Genomic DNA, 18,965 nt, shown 5'->3' on the forward strand with positions numbered 1-18,965 from the left:
AGACAGCAAAGAGAAGAGAGTTGTAGGAGTTACGATTGGATGAGAAAGGTGGAGGTCAGACCATGCAAAGCCATGATGTCTTGGTATAAAGTTTGGTCCTTATTCTGTGAACAATAGCAAGCCATAGCAGGGATTTTAAGCTGTGTGTATGTGTGTGTGTGTGTAGCGTATTTTCATTTTGAAAAGACCACTAAGGCAAAATATTTGAAAAATGAATACTGCTACAAAAAGGACTATTCAGGGCCTCCTAATCTCTGTTAGATAAAGAAAAAAATACTAATGTTTATTTGAAGGAAACAAATGAAATTATATATTCTTTAAAAGACAAATCAGTTCCTGGTCAGGGTGCCAATAAATTCCAAATCTGACAGACAGACAAAATCAGGCAAGGGAATGGAGTCTGAGACTGTGGATGCTAAAGCATCAGAATCCAGACAAAGCCTCAATTCTTCTTTATCCTATGGTGCTGCAATGTGAAGCACAGGTTACATGAGTTACCTGGCATTCTGAAACACGAGAGGAACAGACAAGCAGCACAGAAAATTCTACATCCTACTCTTGTTATGATTTGGGTCCAGATGGGCACCTTCAATTTGAACGGAGAGGATCCCCAGATCCCGAAGCTGCTGGTTGTTGCTCTGAGCCAAGATCCGTAACCGCTCCGCTGCTTCCCGGGGGATGTTGAATGTCACACGCACACTGTTCCAGGGCTCCACCTTCTGTACCTTTAGCTTGCTGGATTCTTGGTCATGAAAGAAAGCAAATTAATATTAGTAATTTTTTAGCCACCAGAAAACATGAAACAAACAAACCAAAAGCAAAAGAACAAGGCAGAGCATTGGCTTGCAGTAGCTTTGAGAGGTGTCTTTGGCATTAGGTAGATTTCAAATCAAATCCCAGCTCTACCACTTAGCACCTGGGTGACCATGAACAAATTATTTAAGTTTTCTGAAACTTACCTTCCTCTTCATGTAAAAACTACTTCATGAGATTTTGAGTACTAAATGAGAAAATATATGTCCAAACCCTAGAATAGGATCTGACACACACACTGAATACATGGAAAGCAGTAAGATGGAGAAGGGAATGCAAGAGAGAAGAGAGATAAGTTTAAATGAATAGACTAGGGTCTAGTTCTGGACTCAGTTAAATGTATGTGAACTGGCATCATGAGACCATGTAGTCTCAAATTTCAGTGAAATTCTGTAAAAAATGGGATGCAGATTATGCCAGTTCATATTCATATTTAAATATTAATGAGTATCTCTGTGCAAGATAGTCACAGAGAGGGAGAAAACATTTCTTCCAATGTCCTATAAATGCTTCAATTTAAGAAGGGTTTAAGTCATTTTTGATCTAAATTTTTTCCCCTGCTTTAAGAGTATAATTTTTACTGAAGCACCCTGAAGGAAAAAAAAAACAATGTAATTTGATAACAAAGCTTCAGTGAGGATATGAAAACATTACATTTCAACAAGTGTGAAAAGTCAATGCAAACTTTAGGACTTTTTTTTTTTAAGATTTCATTTATTTATTCATGAGAAACACACACAGAGAGAGAGGCAGAGATATAGACAGAGGAAGAAGCAGGCTCCTTCCTGGGAGCCTGATGCAGGACTTGATCCCTGGACTCCGGATCATGACCTGAGCCAAAGGTCGACGACCCTCAACCACTGAGCCACCCAGGTGCAGGACATGTTTTTGAAAGAATATACAAAAGTTAATAGAGGAGGTTAAGTGTTGTTTGTAATTGTGTTTTACAGATGGAAAAGTAAATCCCAGTCCCAATTAGCTGATAAAAAATTTTTTTTCAACAACCCAGACAACATAATTTTCCCTTTTGTTATGAACTTGGCTAAATTAAATCTTTGGTATCCTCTATTCAGTTTGCATTTCGATATAAAGGAAATGGGTCATACAGGTATATGTGTTGTCAAATCAGATCTACCTACAGACCGAGGAAAGTACCTACATGTTGCCTAAAGCCCCTTCTAGCTCCAATACCACTATACATTGAAAGTTAACTTATCCAAACATGGAGTTCACTTGTTCTAATGTGGAAAAAAGAAACTACTTGCTAAGAGCAGTGAGGTAATACAACCACAGAAATTTAGAAAGGATTAGGCAATAATTAGTTCAAGTCTATTTTACAGATGAGGAAACTGAGGCCAAGAGAGGCTGTGATCTGCCTAGAATCTTGTGGTCACCTACCAGCATCAGAGATGGCATTAACATCCAGCTCTGATTCTCAGGTCAATTTACTTTCCATGACACTTATGCCTCTGAATAGCAAAAAGTAGGAAAGCTAGAGATCCTGATTCCATGGAGTGTTAGGTACTATAGGGCTTCTTCTCAATCTAAAGAGTACTAGAATTTTATACAAAGTTTAAACAAACATCAAATTTGTTTATGGTATTATCTATTTGTGATATGGTTATTTAAAAATCCTTGTCTATAAAATGGTTATATTTTATCAAAAATTTTAACTTCTATCATACCTGAGAAGATTTGACTTAATATACTTTTGGACCAAGAATACAATCTTATATTTGGTGATAACATCATAAATCTGGGTTTGGTAATTTATTTGAAAGCCACAAATAAACTGATTCAGCTATCTATCTACCTTTTATTTTGTAATGCAAAATTAAAGCCCCACTGTGGTGCTTGAACTCACAACCTGGAGGTCAAGGTCACAAATTCTACCAGCTGAGCCAGCCAAGAGCCCCTGATTCAGCAATTTAAATCAAGAAAAAATGTGAATAATTAAGAGCAATGAACAATTTCATGCTCACTCACACAGTTTTCCCTGTGTAATATGATAAATTACAACTATAATATATATTTAATTTCATGTATGCTGTTCTAAGCTGGAAAAGCTCTTATATTATATTCTGACCATAATTATGGTGACAATGATGGCAGTAACTGCAACTTTAACACATAACATTCCCTAATACTATGCTTTACACAGAAAAAACACACATACAAAGCCCTTGAGAAAATGACAGCTTTCCTCCTAACATCAAATCTCAAAGGAAAAGAAAAACAACACTAAGCCTAAAACTCTTTTTTTTTTTTTTTAAGCCTAAAACTCTAATCACTACTTGATCACATCAGGATTTGTGATAGAAGAATAAAATCTAGAGGTGCCTGGGTGGCACAGTCAGTTAAGCATCCAACTCTTGGTTTCAGCTCAGGTCATGCTCTCAGGGTGCTGAGATTGAGCCCCACTTTGGGCTCCAAGCTCGGTGTGGAGTCGGCTTGAGATTCTCTCTCTCCTCACCCTTCGTGCTCCCTCTCTCACAAATTAAATAAGTAAATCTTTTTTTAAAAAAGAAAATAATAAAATCTAGGCTTTTTTTGTCGATGAGAGTAGAAAGAAATGGAAATCATTTCTAACCAGGAATGATTCAGAACATCTAAACCAAGGTTCAAAAACACAAATGCCCACAAGACCCAGACATGTGGGTCTAAATGTATGAAGAAGCCAGAGAGGAGCAATGTGAGATGAGGGCCTGCCCTAAATAGAAGCTGCTCCTGAGCACCATCAGGAAAAGAGAGTTCAGTGTTTATAGATCTTTCATTTTTAGTGCTAAATCCAAAGTCTGGATTTGTATGTAAAATATTTCAATTTTAAAAGCATCGGCAATGAAATTCAGACATTAAAAAAACAAAAAAAAACGAAAGTAGAGCCATAACACAGCAAGCTGCCAGCTGGGTAACCTTTCATCTAAAATTTAAGAAAATGGGGCACCTGGGTGGTTCAGTGGTTGAGTGTCTGCCTTTGGCTCAGGTCATGATCCTGGGGTCCCGGGATCGAATCCTGCATCAGGCTCCCCACAGGGAGTCTGCTTCTCCCTCTGCCTGTGTCTCTCATGAATAAATAAAAGAGAATCTTAAAAATAAATAAATAAAACTTAAGAAAACATATTTCATGTACGTTTAAGTAGAACCATGAAATAAAAGTTTTTTTAAGCTTTAAGGGGCCTTCAAGCTCCAGTATTGAAGGAAGGAATGGAAACTGAAGTTTGGAGTGTTAAAAACAATAAATAAACATGGGTCTTAAGAATTAACTCCTATACATTAGAGCAGATAATTTAAGGATTACTATGTTAAGCAATACCTTATCATGTTCAGTTTCTCCATGTAGTTAAAAGTAATACAACAGCATTTTTTATTTAAAAACAAATTCTACCTCTGATTTCAAGCTATATTACATAGCTATAGTAATAATAACAGTATGGTATTGGCATAAAAAAAACCACACAGATTAATGAAACAAAATAGAAAGCCCAGAAATAAACCCACACATATATGGTCGATTCATTTATGACAAAGAAGCCAAGAATATGCAAAGGACAGTCACTTCAATAAATGATGCTGGGGAAACTAGACAGCCACATGCAAAGGAATGAAACTGGATCACTATCTTATACCATACACAAAAGTTAACTCAAAATAGATTAAAGACTTGATGTAAGACCTGAAACCATAAAACTAGAAGAAAACATAGGTGGTAAGCTCCTTAACATTGGTCTTGGCAATTTTTTAAAAATGTGACACTAAAAGCAAAAGAAACAGAAACTAACAAGTGGAACCACATCAAACTAAAAAGCTTCTGCAGAGCAAAGGAAACCATCAAGAAAATGAAAAGGTAATCTACTAAATGGGAGAAAATATTTGCAAATCATGCATCTGATAAGGAATTAATATCCAAAATACATAAAGAAATGAGACAATTTGCTAGCAAAAATCCAAACAATCCAATTAAAAATTGGGCAGAAGATCTGAATAGACTTTTTTCCAAAGACTACATGTAGATGACCAACAGGTAGATGGAAGGTGATCAACGTCACTAATCATTATGGAAATGCAAATCAAAACCACAATGAGGTATCATCTCATATCTGTTAGAATGGTTATTAACGACCAAAAAAAAAAAGTATTGGCAAGGATGTAGAGAAAAGAGGAACCTTCGCATAGTGTTAGTAAGAATGTAAACTGGTGCTGCCAGTTTGTGGAAAACAGTATGGAGTTTCCTCAAAAAAATTAAAAATAAAACATATGATCCAGCAATTCTATTTTTGAGTATTTGCCTGAAGAAAACAAAACCAATAACTCAAAAAGATATCTAGACCCCTCATGTTCACTGCAGCATTATTTATAAAAGCAATATATGGAAACAACCTAAATGTCTGTGGATAGATGAATGAACAAAGAAAATGTGAAAAAATGTGAGGAAATACATAAACCCATTATATATATATATACACACATATATATGTATATATATATATCAACCTATATATATCAATATATATATAATATATATCAATCTCACATATATATATATATCTAATGGAGTATTATTCAGCTATAAATAAGAATTTTGCCATTTACAACAAACATGGATGAACCCTCAGGGCATTATGGTAAGTGAAATAAGCAGACAAATACAGTAAGATCTTACTGACATGTGGAATCTTAAAATACAAAACAAAACAAAACCAAACCAAAAACACCAAGTTCGTAGATATAGGGAACAGAATGGTAGTTGACAGAGGTTGAAGATGAGGGGTGGGGAGTGGGTGAAATGGGTAAAGGGGGTCAAAAGGTACAAAGTTCCAGTTGTTGTCATAGGGATGTAACGTACAGTATAGTGACTATGATTAGTAATACTTTACTGCATATTTTCAAGTTGCTAAGAGAATATATCTCAAAAATTCTCATCACAAGAAAACTGTGGGCATTATACTATATACTGGCAAATTGAATTAAGTAAAAAATTTTGAAAAAATCAAGAAAACAAAATTGTAACTATATATGGTGACAGATGTTAACTAGACTTATTGTGGTGATCATTCACAATACATAAAAATATGGAATGGTATGTTGTATATCTGAAACTAATATAATGTATATTATGTCAACTATACCTCATTAAAAAAATTCTAAAATTCTAATCCTGCACTTAAAATCAGCCTTTCAATCCAGTATAGTTTTACTTTGTAAAACTCAAGAAAATTACAGAAGAGCAAACACTTTAAAAAAAGAGTAACGAGAAGAAAATAATTAAAGCAAATTACCCATGTGTAACAAATTGGGCACATTCTCCAATATTGTGTCCAATTTCCATTTGAAGTCTTTATCATCTATATTTCCTTTGAAGGCCACAAAGATTGTGGAATCCTCCAAAATATTCTCACTTTTTGTGTCATCATCTTCTAGTCCAGAATCAAAATCCATCTCTGAGTCTTCCATTGTTGATGAACACAAGGAAGTATAGATGTCTTCTAAGTTTGGAAGGTCATCCAAAACCATGGTGAATATTATTCCAGTAGCATATGCCAAATGGAGAATAAGAAAACCTTTGAAAAAAGAAAATTAAAAAGGTATTATAAGTGCATAATTATAAAATAAAATCAACAATGTATAACCCACTGTTCTGTGAAAACTATAATTTATTTGCCAGGTAATAAAAATTAAGAAATTACAAAGAGGATAAACTAATTAAGATATTCTGTAATAATTAGTTTTTCTTAAAAGACTTTATTTGAGAGAGAGAGAGAGAAAGAGAGTACAAGCAGGGGGAGTGGCAGGCAGAAGAGGCAGAAGCAGAGTCTCCGCTGAGCAGGGAGCCCAATGTGGGGCTTGATGCCAGGACTCTGGGATCATGACCGGAATCAAAGGCAGATGCTCAACCAACTGAGTTACCCAGGTGCCCCTAATAACTAGTTCTTAAAAATATTTAAAATAGGGGCAGCACCTGGGTGGCTCAGTTGGTTGAGCGTCGGACTCCTGATTTCAACTCAGGTCATGATCTCAGGGTCATGGGATCAAGTCCCATGTTAGACTCTAGTCAGGGTGGAGTCAGCTTTTCTCCCTCTCTCTCTTCCCCTCCCTCTCACTCTCTCTCTCTCTTTCTCTCAAATAAATAATTTTTAAAAAAATACTTGAAATAAAACTTTGCCAGTTTTAAGTAAAGTTCCTTTTATTATAATTTCTATGTCTATTATGTCATAGGCTACTTTTTGGTAAGCCTATAATATGGGGAGAGGGAACAGAGATCACAAGAAAATAAAACAAGTTATATTTGGAGAATAATTTATGTAAGTCTTTGGCCCACTGAGCAAGGGGCTCCCTGAGACTCTTGTTATTCCTATCCCGATAAAAGTTTCAGAGGTGCCAATGTTTTTAGAGCCTTTCTCTTTCTCTAACCTGAAAAGCACAACTTGACCCAATTAAAAAAAAAAAAAAATCCAGAGGACTACTTAAAATCCTAAAGTCTTGAGAACCCTTTAAAACAACGTTTAGGGGATCCCTGGGTGGCTCAGCGGTTTGGCGCCTGCCTTTGGCCCACGGCGTGATCCTGGGGTCCTGGGATCGAGTCCCACGTCAGGCTCCAGGCATGGAGCCTGCTTCTCCCTCTGCCTGTGTCTATGCCTCTCTATTTCTCTCTATCGTGAATAAATAGATAAAATCTTTTAAAAAAAATAAAACAATGTTTAAAGGGTTATTAGTAGTTATATGGCTAAAAATAATAATTCAGGAAAAAACAAACAAAAAAATGTTTTTAAATACTTTTAGGAAAGGAAAAGAAGTGGTTAACCCATGTTTCTGGAGGGAAAGAACTTTGTCCTGGACAGAACTAAATTACTTTTAAACTTTTAGATCTGGGCAGCCCCGGTGGCTCAGCAGTTTGGTGCCGCCTTCAGTCCAGGGCCTGATCCTGGAGACCCAGGATCGAGTCCCATGTCAGGCTCCCTGCATGGAGCCTGCTTCTCCCTCTGCCTGTGTCTCTGCCTCTCTCTCTCTCTCTCTCTCTCCCTCTCTGTGTCTCTCATGAATAAACAAATTTTTAGATCTAGAAAAATCACATTATCGGCTATTTTCAGTTACGTTCTCTACCAAAGAGTACATGTACTAGAGATCACATTATGTGGCCATTTTCTTCATTAGCTTTGGGCCTGAAGATCACATTCTTAACCCAAAAGTGAGTGAATATGAAGAATGACATGGAAACATAAGAACCGGGCAGCCCCAGTGGCGCAGCAGTTTAGCGCCTCCTGCATCCTGCAGCCTGGGGTGTGATCCTGGAGACTGGGGATCGAGTCCCACATCCGGGCTTCCAGCATGGGGCCTGCTTCTCCCTCTGCCTCTCTCTCGCTCTCTCTGAATGAATAAATAAATAAGTCTTAAAAAAAAAAAAAAAAAGAAAGAAACATAAGAACCTCATACAACTCTTCTAACTTAAAAACATTCCTTACATAAACTATAATTACAACTTTGTGTTTTTTAAAAGATGGATAAGGAAAAAGAGCCGAAAAGAAATTCACAAAAATGCAGTGATTGTTCTAGGTTGGTAAGATCACTGGTAAATTTTCTTTTCTTATTTTCCAAATACACTAGAAGTCACTGCGGATATGCAAAGCTAATTATGCTGTAACATGGTTATATTACCAGCACAAATGGAAAAAATGTATCAACTTTTAAAAACTGTTTAACTTTTTTTCTTTTTCTATTTTAAAAGTCACTTAAACTTCTTAAGAATAAAGACTTTCCCAAAACAAATTTAAGCTAAAATCTTAGGGGGAAAAAAAATTCCTCTGTTTTAAGTATGGAAAACAAAACCCAATCCTTCGAACAGAGTACTTTACAGTTTGGCAAGTATATCATTTTCTAGTACTGTGATTATTACAAAAGAATAGTGTGATTTGAGTGGTTAAAAAACAATAGCGTTCAAGAAATCCCTCATAAATACTGTTGCCTTTAGTCAACTAACATCTGTACTTCACAGATTTAAAGAACTTTAGAGGTAAATAAACAAGACTAAGAAAGCTTTAGGGCTTAAAAGCTGCTGTTCATTAGGAAAATGACTGCTGATAACTGCTGAGACTGCCTAAAATACTGGAGCTATTTAGTAGCTATTCCATAGTTGGGATGACTGCAAGAAGGATTTCAAATTTAAGATATGTTTTCCAAAAGAATCTTTAACTGGAAAGAAGGAAGCCAACTAAAAACCTTGGATTTTGATAGTCTTCCAAAAAGGTGACATCAATCATGCCATGAAGGCTAATTTTTATTTTTTAAAGATTTTATTTATTTATTCAAGAGAGACACAAAGAGAGAGAGGCAGAGAAGTAGGCTCCCTGTGGAAGCCTGATGCAGATGAAGAAGTAGGCTCCCTGTGGGGAGCCTGATTCAGAACTTGATCCCAGGGTCCTGAACTGAAGGCAGACGCTTAACCAATGAGCCACCCAGGCGTCCTGGGAATCACTGCTAATTTTTTAAAAAGATTGATTGACTTAGAGAGAGAGAGAGTAGGGGGAAGGGCAAAGGGAGAAGGAGAGAGAATCTCAAGCAGATGCCCTGCTGAGCACAGAGCCTGACGTAGGAGCTGGATATCATAACCCTGAGATCATGACTTGAGCTGAAATCTAGACTCAGACATTTAACCAACAAAGCTACCCAGGCATCCTGGGAATCACTGCTAATTTTGTTAGGCGTGATCATAATGGTGTTATGGTTATACAATACAATGTTCTTACTGTTCAAGAGATGCATACTAAAGCACTCAGGAGTCAAATGTTATAATGCTTATGTTTTACTTTAATTGAGGAAGGGTGGCACTTGAGTGGCTCTGTCAGTTAAGTGTCTGATTTTAGCTCAGGTCATGATCTCAGGGTCCTTGGGTCAAGCCCTGAGTTGAGCCCCAAGTCAGGCTCTGAGCTCAGCAGGGAATCTGCTTGTCCCTCTCCCTCTGCTCCTCCTCTTGCTCTCTCTCTCTATCTCAAATACATAAATAAAATCTTAAAAAAAAAAAATTACAAAAATAATTAAGGAAAAATAGATTAAGCAAATATGGCAAAATGTTAATAAAGGTTAAATGCAGGTGATGGGTATATAGGTGTTCATTATACTATTGTTTATAGTATAATTTTTAAAAATGTTTGAAATTGTTCATAATAAAAATGTTTTTAAAAGAAAAGAAAAAAGCAAGCATACCAGCAACAAACTACTGCTCCGAGGTAAAACTCCACCAGACATCAGGATGGCTTAGAAGCTTACTTATGAACACCTTCCAAATCATAGGATTAAAAATAAATATACGTAAACATGTATATTTGTAAATATATAAATTTGTATTACTTATAACTTGTTACTTTTAAGTACATGAATTTATATATCAGATATATTATACATATAACTGCTAATATGCACCAGACTTACATTTAGATCTGAAGATAAAGGACTGGTGTAGGTAGCTGAATAATGAGTAAAAGACTGTCACAGGTTATTCAGATTATCAACTTGGCTGCCATTTAAACAAAAGACAAGGCCCTATGTTGTACATCGGAAATCATAAATTCCCATACTCACAGGGGTCAGGCAAATAAAATAAGAGAAGTACACTGGATATTAAATGCATTTGCGCATACTGTATAAATGATCTGGGCAACAGGAAACTCACAAACCCATCCATGCTAAGCAGCCACTACTCTTCTCTAGCCTATTACTTTCTTTTTGGAAAGATGGGAGGGGTTGTACAGGCCCAGCACTAGTAGATGTTCTAAATTTTAAGAAAAGACTAAAATCCATATATTCAGTGAATATCTCCAGAATTTAAAAATAGCTTTACATTTTTGGAAAATACTGCAGGCTAAATGAAACATGCTGTAGTTGCATAAGGCTCAGCCATCAGTTTTCAATCTCTTCTTTTCTTTTCTCTTTTCTTTCTTTTCTTTCTTTCTTTCTTTCTTTCTTTCTTTCTTTCTTTCTTTCTTTCTCTTTCTTTCTTTCTTTCTTTTTCTTTCTTTTCAGTTTTCAATTTCTATGACTTATATGATTGACTAGTCCAACATTAGGTCTGGGTGAATTATGCAGGGTTTGGTATAGTGCTGGCAGAGACCAGATATTTAAAATGCATTTAAACGTTATGATGTGCCAGGGCACCTGGGTGGCTCAGTCAGTTGAGTGTCCGACTCTTGATTTCACTTCAGGTCATGATCTCAGGGTCATGAGACTGAGCTCTACTTTGGGCTCCTCACTCAGTGTGGAGTCTGCTTGAGATTCTCTCTCTCTGCCTTTCCCACTTGTGCTGTCTCTCATAAATAAATAAATCTTAAAAAAAAAAAGTTATGATGTGCTTCCTGAGAGGCCTGTGGACTCTAAGATAAAGAAAAAGAAATCAAGGTTTCAACCCCAGAAGAACAGAAAGCACTCAACTCAGTGAATTTTGGGTTTCATTAAACATGCTGATGCCTCCCACAACTGGTTGAAGGACCATCTTCTAATTTTTTTTTAAGATTTTATTTATTTATTCATGAGAGACACACAGAGAGAGGCAGAGACACAGGCAGAGGGAGAAGCAGGCTCCATGCAGGGAGCCTGATGTGGGACTCGATCTTGGGACTCCAGGATCATGCCCTGAGCCGAAGGCAGATGCTTAACCGCTGAGCCACCCAGGCATCCCAAAGACCACCTTCTCCTTTGACAATATGCCAGATGATGAAGGAAACAGTTTTTTTATTTGCTATGTGACTTTGGTAGAGTAATTCTGTTGCAAGGAATTAAGCTAAGCCTTAACTACTCTTTTACATAATATTTCACTTACCAAAATGTCTTTAATTTTTATCATTTATCCAGGTCATCTTCTAAGTCCAAACAAGCTGGCATTTTTAGGGCCAGTATTTCAAGGCAGCAGCCAAATAAAAATTCTAAAAAAGAGAGAGAGAGAAAATAAAGTTTCAGTATTATACAGAAATTAGAAATTACAGAGGTGACATCTTTGTAACAGAAGTCAATGCAAGTATCACAAGTTGCCAAGTCAACTTAGACATCTTCAGATGATGTTAAAACAGAATTTTCATTAAGTCTACAACATATATCTTTTTTCTGAAATTAAACCACTATTCAACAAGCATTTCAAAGACTATGGATTCAAAACTCAGGGACATATATGAGATTCCCTTAAATAAATCTTTAAAAAGAAACGAATTGGAATATTACAAACACTTCCTTTATATGACAAAATAAATCTTTTTGACCCTAAGTTGTCAGCAGCTTGCTTAATGGGGAAAAGCTGGGAAGAAGACAGATATCCATTAGGTATTATTAAACACTGTGCAGGAGATATAAAGTCAATGAAATGAAACAAGACTAATAGTAAAAAATTGGGAAAAAGAGTATAAAATTATCACTATTAGCAGATGATATTTGTATTTGTATTCTTGAACATCTTAGAAAATCAACAAGGAAACAGAAAAAATAAAAAAATTCAGTAAGGGTGCCTGGGTGGCTCAGAAGTTGAGCATCTGCCTTTGGATCAGGTCATGATCCTTGGGGTCCTGGGATGGAGTCCCACATCGAGCTCCCACAGGAAGCCTACTTCTCCCTCTGCCTGTGTCTCTGTCTCTTTCTTTCATGAATAAATAAATAAAACCTTAAAAAAATTCAGTAATGTAGAATGGTACAAAATACACAGAAAACAATAGTTTTTATTACATTTGCAATCGATCAACAGTAGCTGGGGGAAAAAATCTAATTTACAACAGCAAAAAAAGATAAAATATTTAGGAGTGAACTAAAAAGAAAATGCACAGCTACAAGATGAAAATTTTAAAATACTAACGAAGGCTCCAAATAAAAAAAAAAATTTGAACAAATGGAATGACACCAAATTAACAGATAAAAAAACTCCTAAACATCAATTCTCCATAATTTAGAATTTAATAATCCCAATAAAAAATGCTAACTTATTTTTTTAAATGGACAAGCTGACTTTAAAGTTCATATGGAAACAAGAAAAAAAAAAAAACCTGAAAAAAAATGAGCAGTGAAAGAGATAAGCCTTACCAGATATCAAAACATAATGCCTCAGTAATTAAAACTGTGTATGTAGTACTGGCATATAAACAAATGGAAGACCAATGGAAGACTAACATCCCCCAAACTGATCAAAATGGATATGGAATTTTAGAATCTCATGAAGGTGGGAAAAATTAATTTTTCACTAAATGGGTGTAAGTAGCCATGTAGGGAAAAAAAGAAATTAGAGCTATAACTCATATCAAGAGAACTCCAAATGGACCCAAAACTTCAATGTAACAAATGAAACCCTACAAGTATTAGAAGTACAGGGATCCCTGGGTGGCGCAGCGGTTTGGCGCCTGCCTTTGGCCCAGGGTGCGATCCTGGAGACCCAGGATCGAGTCCCACGTCAGGCTCCCGGTGCATGGAGCCTGCTTCTCCCTCTGCCTGTGTCTCTGCCTCTCTCTCTCTCTCTCTCTCTCTCTGTGACTATCATAAATAAATAAAAATTAAAAAAAAAAAAAAGAGAGAGAGCATAAGCAGGGGGAACAGCAGGCAGAGGGAGACAGAGAGGAAGAAGCAGGCTCTCCATTGAGCAGGGAGCCCAAGACCCCAGGATCATGACCTAAGCCAAAGGCAGATGCTTAACTGACTGCATCACCCAAGCACCCTGGAGAGTAAGACCTTTTATTTATGCTTCCTGATGTGATGTAACCTTAAGTACCAGTCATCATCTACAATGTATTATCACTCAAAATGCCTAACCTAGATCTAAACATATCTTTAAACTTAATTTCTCCTTTATAGGAAATTCAGGAGATAGAGCAATGAGTACAATTACATGACGAAGTATTCGATTACATGCATGAAGAAATAATCAGATGTAGAATGTGGGATTTGCTACAACAAAGGTGATCTGGTCTCTTCAAAACCCAATTCTCAATTAAAAGACTTCAGAAATATAACCACCAAATCCAATGCATGAATGTTACCTACACACACCTTGAAGAAAACAGCCAGAAAATTTTTAGACAGTGGGGAAAACTGAATGTGAAGTTACAGAAGATTTTAGGGCATTCTGAAAAATGTTCTTGGGTGTGAGTGCCTAGGTGGCTTAGTCAGTTGAGCCTCCAACTCTTGGTTTTGGCTCAGATCATGATCTCAGGGTCTTAAGACTAAGACCCCTGTCAGACTCCCCTTGTTGGGCTCCCTGCTTGGCTAGGAGTCAGCTTGAGATTCTTTCCCTCTGCCCCTGCCCTCACATGCACATGTGCTTGTGTGCACTCTCTAATAAATAAATAAATTTCAAAAACAAACAGCAGTGTCTGTGTGGCTCAGTGGCTCAGGTGGTTAAGCATCTGACTTCCATTCAGGTCATGATCTCAAGGTCCTGAGACTGAGCCCCACGTCAGGCTCTGAGCTCAGCAGGGAGCTTCTCTCTCTCTCTCTCCCTCCCTCCCTCCCTCCCTCTGCCCATCCCACCCTCATGCTCACTCTCTCTCTCAAATAAATAAATAAAATCTTAAAACAGAAGTTCTTGAGTGTGGTAATATTATTTGTGATTGTGTAGAAAATGCCCTAATTCTTAGGAGATTCATGGGAAAGTATTTAGGGATAAAGTGTCATAATGTCTGCAACTTATTTTCAAAGTATTCAGCAAAAACAGGTAGCTAGACAGACATGATGCAGATACAGCAAATTATTATCACTGTATTTTTTCTATATGTTTGAAATTTTTCATATTAAAAAGCTGGGGAGGAGGGTATAAATAAATCCTGGGAGGGTATGAATAAATCCTGGGTGCCTGGGTGGCTTAGTTGATTAAGTGTCTGCCTTCAGCTCAGGTCTTAGGTCATGATCTAAGGGTCCCGGGATCCAGTCCCATGTGGTCTGGTTTTTTAACCTCAAGTTCAGCGCCTCTTCCACCATATACTAAATTCTCTTTTTACCAGGGTGATTCCCAGACAATGAACAATTAGCAGAAATACCAAAACCAAGTGATATAGTTTATTTCAGGTCAATACTTGCCCCAAATACTCCAAAATGACTAAAGTCAGAATATCTGAGATCAAATGAGTATATGCCTTGAAAGAACTGCAGTAACTCTCAATTTTGGCTATACATTTGGGAAATTTTTTTTTAAAGATTTTATTTATTTATTCATGAGAGACAGAGAGAGAGAGAGAGAGAAGCAGAGACACAGGCAGAGGGAGAAGCAGGCTCCAGGTAGGGAGCCAGATGTGGGACTCGATCCCAGGACTCCAGGATCACACCCTGGGCCGAAGGCAGGCACTAAACCACTGAGCCACCCAGGGATCCCCCATTTGGGAAATTTAAAAAAATATTTGGGAAAATTTTAAAAATAATGCCTGAGTCATATACTATGTACTGTGGCCTAAGTTTTGGGCATTGAAACAGTGGCCAGCTGACTTTTAATATGTAGCCAAAGTTTAAAAACCACACTTTTGATACATTATTTAATTTACTGTATATGAGGAAACTGAGTCAGGTGGGGAATGTGGCTTAAGAATTTGCTCAAAGAGGGCAGCCCGGGTGGCTCAGCGGTTTAGCGCTGCCTTCAACCCAGAGCCTGATCCTGGAGTCCCACGTCAGGCTCCCTGCATGGAGCCTGCTTCTCCCTCTGCCTATGTCTCTGCCTCTCTCTCTCTCTGTGTTTCTCATGAATAAATAAAATCTTTTTAAAAAGAAAAGACTTAAAAAAAAAAAAAAAAGAATTTGCTCGAAAAAGTGACGGAGAAATGAGAGCTTTTTCTTCTGTTGCTTATTAGAAAATTTGATTGTAAAAAAAAAAAAAAAGAAAATTTGATTGTTTCTTTAAATTTGTTATGTAATACAAACCATATTATTTGTGAGAAAATCAAACAAAACATAACTATATAGAATCTAAAAGTGAACTATACCACCCTGTATTCCATCTTGGTTTTTTTTATGTCCTTGGAGTCCCTTTTCTATGTCCTTTCTATGACCTTGGAGTCCCTTAAACCCTTCTTAGCTTCTATGTTATCATTTAGAAAATGATGAGCTAACATTTTCCAGATCTAAGGACACTATAACTATTTTAATCCTTGGCTATTTGACTTCAATGTTAATCATACTTCCCTGAGGAACTGGAAATCATTTGGTGCAAGGTCTCTAACTCTTTCTTCTTCCACTAGTGGCTGTTGTCCACACTATTCTCATCTCCCTCCTTTCAAAAAGTTAATCTAAGCTGGAAGTTAAAATGGAGGCTACCTAAGAATACCTGGTTCATCTCTATCATTGCCTCCACCCTAATTTTTCAATGGTATTTTCATTGTTATACTTAAGGAAGCAATAAGAGTCAAAGTTATTAACAACACTGGAAATTAGGACTGCGCAGCTCAAAGAATCATTGGACCCAAAAATTACTTTAATGCCCAAGGCAGGAATGGGACTTGAAATCCAACAGAAGAGCCAGGCAGGAAGGTAACAGATTTTTAACTGACTCCCATATGTGTGGCTCCATCCCTCCAGCTACCTGCTGTAAAACAGCTTTCTCCAGGAGCACCTGGGTGGCTCAGTCAGTTGGGCATTCCACTCTTGGTTTCAGCTCAGGTACTGATCTCAAGGTCGTGAAATTGAACAACCCTGTATCTGCTCCACACTCAGCCCAGTCTGCTATGATTCTCTCCATCCCTCTCCCTCTGCCCCTCCCTACTCCCTGCGCACATGCATGATTCCCACCCCACCCCCACTCAAATAAATAAATCTCTCAAAAAATTTTAAAAAATAAAACAGCTCTCCAGAGTAAGCAATGGCAGAGATGATACCTACACTCGCATGACAGACCCATTTAGAATAGTTAGCACTATTACATGCCCATGGCTTCCCCTCTCTATTTCAGGTTCTATAACATACAAAGTAGTACACACACATCTTGGAATTTGAAGACAGACAAGGAAGACTTGACCAACCAAAAGCCTTAGGAGCATTACATTCAGGAACCACAGGTATTTGTAGCTTAGGCTTCAAATTATCAAAAACAAATTCTCCTTTCTGAAGTCAAATTACCCAGGCTACAGAAAGGGATATCCCCCACCCCCATTGCTCCTGTCCCCTCAGTCAAATAGGAGGAACATAAATGACTGCTAGACACAAAAAGTATTCCAAAACTATCACTGATTAGTTCTTTAGCTTAACACCTGAAAGGAAAGGCAACTTATAGAGCCAGCAAGCAGCCAGTGAGGTACCTATCTATCTTGTTTATTTGGTAAGTACCAGACCTATACACCCCTATCCTTTTTCAAGGAAGAATAACTGAGGGAAAGGAACATTCCAACACATAAGAGAAACTCTGCACCTGTAATTCAGAAAGTTAATATGTAAGGAGGAACAGGTTAAATTTTAGATATCAACTACATTATTCTCAATAGATTTGATAAAACATTAAAATGAGAGATCAAAGTCCCTAGACAGGAATGAAAAGAAGTAGTTGAGATACAAAAGTGGAAATAATAGAGGGAAAAAGCAAAAGAAAAATAACGTAAAAAAGTAAATATGTCACCTCAGATTTCAGATCTTTACTAAAAGTTATAAGAACAGAATATTTAATTAGATGTATGGGGATGACAATTTGAGAAACTTCCATAATAGAGATGGAAAGGACAAAGTAATGGAAATTATGAAAGAAGATCGATAGAGAACAAATGAACAGAAACAATAATCAAAGCTTTGTTTGTTTGTTTGTTTGTTTTTAAGTAGGCTCCATGACCAACAGGGGGCCTGAACTCACAATCCTGAGATCCAGACCACTTAGCCAGCCAGGGGCCCCAATAATCAAAGGTCTTTTAAAAGGGAAATGAATACTTTCCTGAGTCAAAAAATGTTCTGCATCTCTAGCTCAAAAGAGCTCATAAAATACCAGGCAAAATTACTGAAAAGATAATGACAGCTAGATTTTTTTCTAGTCAAACTTTTAGATTTTAAGGATAAAGAAAATGTCCCACAATCAACCCACAAAGCAATAAAGAAGTCATACACAGATGACCAGAAATCAGGCTGACCTTGGATTTCTGCTTCGTAAGATCAGAAGTCAATGGCAAAATAGTAAAAAATTAGGAGTGGAAAATAATGTGACCTAATAATTCTGTCCTCTCCCTGACCAAGCAGTCATTCAGTCTGAAACTAACATAAAGATACTTTTATCAGATACTTTTCATAAAAATATTATCTAATAATAATTAACCAAAAACAAAGACCTTGAGACGGGATGAAATCAGCTAAACATTAAGTCTAAAAAAATTGTTATAAATATGATTAGCATCAATGCTATTTTTTTTAATCATAAACTTCTAATTGTTCAGACAAAATTCTACCTCTTACTGTCCTCCATTCTTTTTCAAACATCTTTCAAATGTTCAGGTACTTAATAGCCTTCAGTTCCTTTCTAATAACCATGGGTTAAATGGGTTTTTCCTATTCAGCTTTAGAGCCTCCATGGGAAGACAAATTCTAAGCACAAATGAAGAGTGTGAATTCTGGGCCTTTAATACCCAACATCCAGAAGTGTCTACAAAGGTGCAAGACTAGCCAGCCGTACTACAATTACACAGTCATCAGAAATTGGCCACTTATCGTCGTCTCTACTCCTTTACAGATATTTTGAATGATTGCTAACCCTAACCTTATTTCTAACTCATAACCCTAACACTACCCTAAATCCTCTAAGTAAGGAATGGAATACTATGCTCCTTATCCTTGACATTTAACTGTATCTATTACTTGGTATTGGGATTTTTTTTCCTTTCTATATTATTTTTCTATTTATTCAATGCTGCTTACTTATTGAATAAAGAGCACTGAATAAAAGCTATTTTTTAAAAAAATCATTGAAAAGGAAGATCTATAAGATATGAAATAAAAATGAACTATTACTAGTCACCATTATCTTCATCTGAGTACTATGAACAATTCTGCTAATATGTTCAACAATTCTGTTGTTAATTTAATGGGTTAAGTTCTCCTATTAAAGGGTAAAGAGGGGCAGCCCAGGTGGCTCAGCAGTTTAGTGCCGCCTTCAGCACAGGGCCTGATCCTGGAGACCCGGGATCAAGTCCCATGTCAGGCTCCCTGAATGGAGTCTGCTTCTCCTTCTGCCTGTGTCTCTGCCTCTC

The 18,965-nt window shown here is 36.9% G+C and overlaps 1 protein-coding gene across 14 annotated transcripts in view; it reads right to left on the bottom strand.

Annotated features, from left to right (window-relative positions):
* The window catches only part of NCOA6 (nuclear receptor coactivator 6), a 91,129-nt gene that overhangs the window by 52,728 nt on the left and 19,436 nt on the right, over positions 1-18,965 (bottom strand). For 10 of the 14 annotated variants that reach the window (XM_072800687.1, XM_072800684.1, XM_072800693.1 and 7 more), the window contains 4 exons: positions 11,618-11,720; positions 10,009-10,081; positions 6,090-6,371; positions 587-742 (listed from right to left, as the gene is read on the bottom strand). In XM_072800687.1, coding sequence (XP_072656788.1) covers positions 587-742; positions 6,090-6,324 — 391 coding nt within the window. In that variant the 5' untranslated portion in view covers positions 6,325-6,371; positions 10,009-10,081; positions 11,618-11,720. The remainder of the gene's footprint in view (positions 1-586; positions 743-6,089; positions 6,372-10,008; positions 10,082-11,617; positions 11,721-18,965) is intronic. The other 4 variants (XM_072800682.1, XM_072800688.1, XM_072800686.1 and 1 more) reach the window with 1 other exon arrangement.

This window comes from Canis lupus, chromosome 26, assembly GCF_048164855.1.
Source record: "Canis lupus baileyi chromosome 26, mCanLup2.hap1, whole genome shotgun sequence".
NCBI lineage: Eukaryota > Metazoa > Chordata > Mammalia > Carnivora > Canidae > Canis > Canis lupus.